The 8,173-nt window shown below is 29.4% G+C and overlaps 1 protein-coding gene across 2 annotated transcripts in view; it reads left to right on the top strand.

Moving 5' to 3' along the window:
* Nucleotides 1–1,180: 1,180 nt before the first annotated feature.
* The window catches only part of LOC139487641 (protein FAM149B1-like), an 85,823-nt gene continuing 78,830 nt past the window's right edge, over nt 1,181–8,173 (top strand). Inside the window, exon 1 of one of the 2 annotated variants that reach the window (XM_071272586.1) lies at nt 1,181–1,637. In XM_071272586.1, coding sequence (XP_071128687.1) covers nt 1,585–1,637 — 53 coding nt within the window. In that variant the 5' untranslated portion in view covers nt 1,181–1,584. The remainder of the gene's footprint in view (nt 1,638–8,173) is intronic. The other variant, XM_071272587.1, reaches the window with a different exon arrangement.

Genomic DNA, 8,173 nt, shown 5'->3' with positions numbered 1-8,173 from the left:
TTCCAGGGGGAACAAGTATTATCCGGATCAAATATATGTTCACTTTACTTTCCTTATATAATATTTTATCCAATGCTATAAGAAAATTTCCTTCTCAAAGGATAAAATATTACATAAGGAAAGTTCCCAATGGAACTTTTCACGGTCATGTTTGTCATATGCTAAAAGTTCGTTGGAATATTAGAATGATTAGTAAAACTATGTAACTATTTAAATGCAGCTTGGAAAATTAGATCGCATATATTGTCATAATATTATTGTATACTCTGTAACTACTGTTCTCTGCTGTCTTTTGTTTGTCATATATTGTATATATTTTCGTTTGCCATAGCATGTATATGCTTCTTGCAAATAAAGTATTCATTCATTCATTCAGTATGGACAATGTTTTATATAATAAAAGTTCCAGGAATATTTGGTATATTATAAAAGTTCCAGGAATATTTGCTATATTATAAAAGTTCAAGGAATATTTGTTACATTAAAAAAGTTCCAGTCATATTGGAATATTGGCTATATTATAAATGTTCCAGGAATAGTTATCATGGTTACTAGATAATTAAAGTTCTAGAAATATTTATTATACGATCAAAGTTCTAGGAATATATACTACAATATCCAAAATTATTTCTAGCTACAAATGTATGGAAGTAAATTTCCAATAATAAAGTACAGGCATTGTCATACCTTGTCTAGAATAAAAGACATCGTTTAAATATGTAAAAAAAAAAATGTATTCCTCAGACTCCATTCTTTGTATGTACTACATGTACACTGCATGGTAAATGTCATGTGAGGTGAACATTAATTAAGATGTAATCAGGTGTAAAAAAATCAAATGACATTCTTTCTTTAAAGGAACAAATATTATGAAACCATATGATGTTTAAGTTCCAGGAATATATCTTATTTAGGTGGAATTAATATTATCACGGTAATTTTTGTTCCAAAGAACTTTTGTTTTCCATCATTTGTTCCAGGGGAACAAGTATTATGCGGAACAAATATATGTTCACAACTATCTCAAACAATTTCCAGTCAACTTGGTAAATAAAAGTATTTATTTACCAAATATTAATAAACACTTTAATTATGATTCGTCACAAGCAGAATATATTGAGAATGGCCAAGAATGTCTTTAAATGGAGTGAAGTTGGTAAATAGATAGACCATTAACGCTGAAAAGAATTATGGGTAATTTATCGGCCATTTTATTTGTTTTTATTCGATACGGGGAAAAAGTGCAAGGACAGACTGAAGTTTTACCAAATTCTTTAATTTATGAAACCATTTTCTGCTTACTAGCAAAAAACAACTTCCCAGTAACGGCATGCACAAATAACATTATAAAATAGCATAGAAACTGTAAAAGAAGCCATTGGAACGTCTTGTCATTGACTGTTGAACTGGTGAACGTGAACTAGGGCATACCAACCAGCTAACAGACTACTCCACCTGTAAAGACAACACTTGTCATATGATTAGATGGGATAAACATCACCATTTCATTCGAATTTGTTATCAGAAATGTATTCTATGAACTAGATGTATTCATCTGTAAACTAAAATGTAACTGAGGCAGTCATGATCATGACAGGGCGATATGTTAGGAAACAAGTTCCCTTGGAAGTGTCTGTGTAAGTACCATGCCTGTATTTAAATGAAGTTGGATCATGTATTATCAATTTTGTCATCCGGAAAGAAATCAACATATTATATATAATTTTCAGTAGCAAATTAAAATAAAGGGGGGGGGGGGGGGGTTTAGAACTTGAAGGCATGGGCACCTTTAATAGGCGTAGTTACATGTACACAGCCTGTTGGATAAAAGCCAAAATTGGTATTTTCAACATGACAAACAAATACAGCTACTCTTATATGCAAGTTTGTCTGCAATTACTTAAAAATACTCATGTTCTGGCCAACTTCCGGGACTTCCCGTAAAATCACAATCTAAGAAATTTGACATCATAATGAAAAAAGGATTATTATTGTTGCTTGATGTCAAAAGGTGATTCTTAGTGGATCTAATGTCATTTGGAGACAAATTCAGCTAAATACCAAAATTTTATATGCTTGTTGAAGCATTGTAAAATGTATAATTTTAAGCATAAATTCATCCCTTATATTTTTTTATTGTTCATGTTATGTGTTCTGTTAGATTAGCCATTTCTGATTATATGATTTGTTGTCAAATCCATGTGCACAAATCCCTTCTTAGATCAACCAAATGTAACTTGCCAGTCTGCACGGTTAGCCACTAGTCCGATGCCCCAGACTAGTAAAATTTCATTCAGACTAGTAAGTTTTTGCAAAACTTTGTTTGGATTAATAAAAAAAATTTCAGAATATTGGTTTTCTGACTAGTACATGTAGTTGAAAAAGTTTTTGGTACAGACTGCTTGCTAAACTGACTGCGAACCTTTAAAAACAGTTGTTTTCTGAACAATTTTATTTCCTAAAGCCTTGCCATCATTACAATTTTGTATGAATCTCTTATCAGTCTTATTTGTACCATATGTTTTAATTTGGTTTGTCAAACAAGAAAAGCAACCAGTACACCTTAAACATCATGACAATTTAGAGAAATAACTCAAATTCATATAATTATTATTAAATCATTTGAAACTTTGATATTGAAAAGACTAATGTCAGAATGTCAGTATATGAATGTGCAATCAGTGGACTCCTAAATATAATGAAAATTTCCACTTTTTTGCATTTTGTTTTAAACTTTATCAGATAGAGGAACTGTGTTTGAAAAATGTATTTTTGAAATCATAGTTAATAGACAGCTTAAAGTATGAACAGAAAAACTAAAATGATCAGCAAAGAAGATCTACAAATTTAGTCAAATGAATGAAATTGTCTGTCAACACCCAACAGGAGTTGTTTCCCCTTAATAACAATTTCAACCCAATTTGTAAGCAATTGCTTTTATGGTATGGCAAATCTGTTAATTTAATAACCTACAAATGTAGATCACCAAAATGCTTGAAATAGATTCGTCTTCTGCTTTGAAAAAAATACCTACATTGTATTATTAATTGATTTAGAAACAAGTTCAGTTTCCCATAAAGACAATGGAGACATGTATTTATCTTTTACTTGAAATTTATTATTGCAAAGTTGAAAGTTGCACACAACTATGTAATTAGCAGATTTCTAAGTTGTAGGAAAAGATTTATCTGTTCAAATTCAAAAAGATGGAACAAAAATTGAACACAATTAAAGTTTCCAGTTCTAATATTATTGTAACTTTGTTTTCTGAAAACATTATTGGGTTTCATGAACATATTAATTTTATAACAAGCATGAAATACAAATACATGTAGCACAACATTTATATCCTCAATTAATTTAGATATATATTTATTTTTTTATTTTATAATATTCAAAATCACAATCTCAGTTACTTACATGTATAAAATCTTTCCTTTTGTTAAGAGGTTACTGAAAGCTGTTGTCAATTTACATTAAATTAGGTCCAAGGACACAGTTATCGTCCTTTGGTTTTTCGTTGTCTTCGAATATAGTCCCTAGTGTAAACAGTGTATAACTTGCATGTTTTATTTGATACACTTTCCCAATTTATTTCTTGATATCAAATGCATGAAATATAAAGTAGGGGGATGTATTTACATGTTAAAAAAATTTGGGTGCTGAATCTTAATGTTAAGTAGTGATTTGGTCCAGTTCAAAAAGGTCAAATTTTATCACGTCTGAAGCTGTCAAACTGACTTTTACACCCCCTTAACACAGAATTGTCAATATTTTGAGTTAGAGCTGGTAGAAGTTTCTATAATTTTGATATTATTTGTCTCACTGGTAGTACACAACACTGTAAAAATCTTTTTGAGAAAGAACAGGTGCGATTTTTTTAATTTGAATTTATTGTCTAAAAGAAATGCACTATGAAATAACTGTGTTCTCGGGCCATTACATCTTAATGATCTTAGGAGCTCGTGTACAGTGGATTAAAAGTGTTTCCAATGACATGTTTGATTTTAAAATGTTAACAGACTTTCAAATTATTTTTTCTCTAATATATATTTGAAATTTTTAAATTATGAAGCCCAGAAAGTAATACTAAGATACAAATTGTGTTAGAGTTATCTCCCTTGTTTCATTTACCTTTTGACTACTTGTTCTACTAAATGCTTGAATGGTAAGATACCATGATTTTTTTTATAAAACATTGTTGGTAAGGATAGGTAAATAGGTATTGTATAAAACATATTCTCATATGTCAGTATATATTCATTTGTTTTAAAATCTTGTTGGTTTGTTTAGAAATTAATTGACCGAGACTGATCTATTATATTTTTTTTCTACATCAAAGGGTTAATTAAGAACATTAGTGACTTGAGTATTGTTCGTGGAGATATCTAGGTTTCACAAGGACAATAAGCAATACACGCATAATAATGCTGTAGGTGATATCTGATCTTTAATTTGGAGGTTAAAGGTTGCGACCATTTAAAGAAATCTCAATAATAAAATGCATTTTATCATGGGTATGATCACACCAATTCATAACAAGTTATTCAGACTAGTTATTTGTAAATGATGATTTGGTAAATAAAGCTAATTAAAACATGTTATGACATCTAGGACCCTCTGGTTTACATTATTGTGCTAACAAATTTAAACAAGGATTATATTCCTTGTTATAGCTGTTCTTTAAAAAGGGTATTTACATGCCGTTACAGGTTTATAGTCAGCGAATATCAAGTATTTCCTATACAAATTACAGTGTGCAGATATATAAACCAAGGCAAATTTTTTAAAATTAGGCAAACAGAAATTTAAAGTCACTTCTTATATTATAAGTTTGATAATCAATGAAAATGAAAACTGCAAGGTGTTTATTTTTTAGTATGTATATGAGTACAATAAAGTTAAAAAAGATTTTCCTTCTTCAGTCAAAGTATTCAAGCAATATGACAGTTTGCCAACATTTTACTAACATTTTCACTCCTTAAATGTCACTTTCAAATGTTTTGTAAGGTTCAGTACACAGCAAATATCTTCCTTGTAAATGACAAATGTTTTACTGTTTGTTTTTTTTATTTGCACATGTATCTTACATTTTATATATCACTTGATATTTGTATGAGTATCAATATATATTTTACCAAATATACTTGCAATTGTAACTGAGTGTCATTGTAGTCACTTCTTAAGTTTAGTTATCTTCAAGTGTCTTCCACACACATCTTTTTAATTTTTTTGAAGTCTGACTGTCACCTTTTAAGAAAAAAATGTTTGGGACAGACATCCAGCAGCACAATAAACAAAATAAACATATAGATTATTGACAAGTGTTTATACTATTTGTTTAAATCTGAATTGGTCACGTTCAATAATAAATGAAATCAACTCAAATTTACTAAAAAATTGTCATAAAACATGTAAAAAGTACTTGTGGTAATATTTCTTCTGTTCTTTGGTATACATGTACAATGTACTATAGAACAACTTTTTTAAGAAATGTATAAAACATTTAAGTCTTTATAATCATATGGTCAGTTATGGTCAATGACTACTGAAACTTATAATTACTTTCAGTTATAAGAAAAATGTAAGATATTGAACATGGAACATAAAAAGGTATAAGATTTGGTTTTGAATAGAGTTCTAACTTATTTAGCTTAATTGAACTTTTAATATGTACTTTTCCTCTTGATTATATGTGTTTAGAATTTAATTCTAATATCTGAATAGTATATAGAACATACTGATTAAAAAATGTGGGTAAATTGGTAAGAAAATCAATTTAAGGATACACAAATATCACCACATTGTCATAACAACATACACAATGAAGCTTTATGTAGATGTGCATGTGAGATATTTCCCTGTCAATATACTATCAATTTAAAAATCATTATCATAACTGTTTATATCAATACTGACACAAAAACAGTATTGTCAGACTTACCAAGGGCCCGGGTGTTATCAAGTAATCTTCAAACTGCCTTAAATAAACCTGTTTTGTTTATTTATTTTAATTAATTTGCACCAGATGACTATGTATGATAGCCTACGTTAATTTTGTTCCTATAAAAAGAATCTTGTTAGGTAATGCATGCATTTAACTTAAGTTCTGATGTTTTTTTCGCTAACATTAGATTTTTTATAGGGATATGAGATTTCCAAGATAGTCTCTCTTTCAAACTGGAGGTTTTAGAAGTCGTATCATATGAGATCTTCTAGAGATCTGTCTTTCTGAACAATGAATCAGAATTAAATTTGTCCACCACTTTTCTGTATTGTTTCATCTTCCTTGATGAAAGGTTTAGTCATATGATTAAAACTTGCATTTTAGATATATTCTAGAATTTTTTATTGAAATAGATTGATTCTTCCAAATTGTATGTTTAATTTTGAAAATCCATGATGACTGGTGATCATGAACTATTTGATAGGGAGTTTTATCTTCAGGTTCATGTCTATATATATTTATATATACATGCATATATATATCCTGTAACTGAAATTTTACATTGTATACTACATGTATTTAAGGTTTTCAGAGGCGGATTAAGGGGGTGGGGGGGGGGGGGGGCAGGAGGATCGGGCTCCCCTCTTTTGAGAAAAAAATTTGGTTGATTATCGTGACAGAAACGGGCTCCCTCTTAGGCAGCCAGTGGGCCTCCACTTATGAAAATTTCTAGATCCTCCACTGGTTTTAAGACATTTTCCCAGTCCTTTGAATAGATTAAACTTACATATGATACAGAAATTAGCATTAAAGTTAACTATGATACAGACATTACCATTAAAGTTACATATGATACAGACATTACCATTAAAGTTACATGTGATACAGACATTACCATTAAAGTTACATATGATACAGACATTACCATTAAAGTTACATATGTAACAGACATTTGTATTAAAGTTACATATGATACAGACATTAGCATTAAAGTTACATATGATACAGACATTTGTATTAAAGTTACACATGATACACACATTATCATTAAAGTTAAATATGATACAGACATCAGTATTAAAGTTACATATGATACAGACATTAGCATTAAAGTTACATATGATACAGACATCAGCATTAAAGTTACATATGATACAGACATTAGCATAAAAGTTACATATGATACACACATTAGCATTAAAGTTACATATGATACAGACATTACCATTAAAGTTACATGTGATACAGACATTACGATTAAAGTTACATATGATACAGACATTACCATTAAAGTTACATATGATACAGACATTACCATTAAAGTTACATATGATACAGACATTACCATTTAAGTTACATATGATACAGACATCAGCATTAAAGTTACATATGATACAGACATTACCATTAAAGTTACATATGATACAGACATTACCATTAAAGTTACATATGATACAGACATTACCATTAAAGTTACATATGATACAGACATTACCATTTAAGTTACATATGATACAGACATCAGCATTAAAGTTACATATGATACAGACATTACCATTAAAGTTACATACGTGTATGATACAGACATTACCATTAAAGTTACATATGATACAGACAGACAATTCTATGGTCGGGTTTTTGTCTCTTTGACGCATTCCCCATTTCCATTCTCAATTTTAATTTTATTACCATATATAAGTGGCTTATTTACATGGATCATCTAAGATATTTAAAGCCTTTGGGATTGGCATTAATTTTAGCATCCATATTTTATGATATTGTGGTTTATTTTGCTTGTTGCTAATATGAGTAGGGATTGAACAATAATTTCCTATTGGATAAAGTTTTATGGCATCATTGGAATACTATGGTATATTAAATCAGTCATAAGAAAAATGATTTTCTTCTCAGTAACTTGGTTTTACAAGTGTACATTAGAACTTTTGTTTGAAATTATGAAATTAGACATAATCTGTTAAAATTGTGTTGAAAACCAATTTCATCTATTTCATTAGAATTTGCAGAATGCTACTCCCCCTATTACATGTTTTCTATTTCTGGTCTGGGTAAACTTAAGAATGAAAAATTTGTATTTAAGGCTTTAGCATGTTAAGTAAGCTTCAGATATTCTTGTCACACTAAGGAAACTCATCATACATGTCATCACCATATATGACCCTGTTTATAGGTATAATAGTATAAGTTGTCTTGAATTTGAAATCACTA

This window comes from Mytilus edulis, chromosome 9 (genome assembly GCF_963676685.1).
Source record: "Mytilus edulis chromosome 9, xbMytEdul2.2, whole genome shotgun sequence".
Lineage (NCBI taxonomy): Eukaryota > Metazoa > Mollusca > Bivalvia > Mytilida > Mytilidae > Mytilus > Mytilus edulis.
Note: the sequence above shows the minus strand (reverse complement) of the source record. Positions and strands in the feature narration are given on the sequence as shown.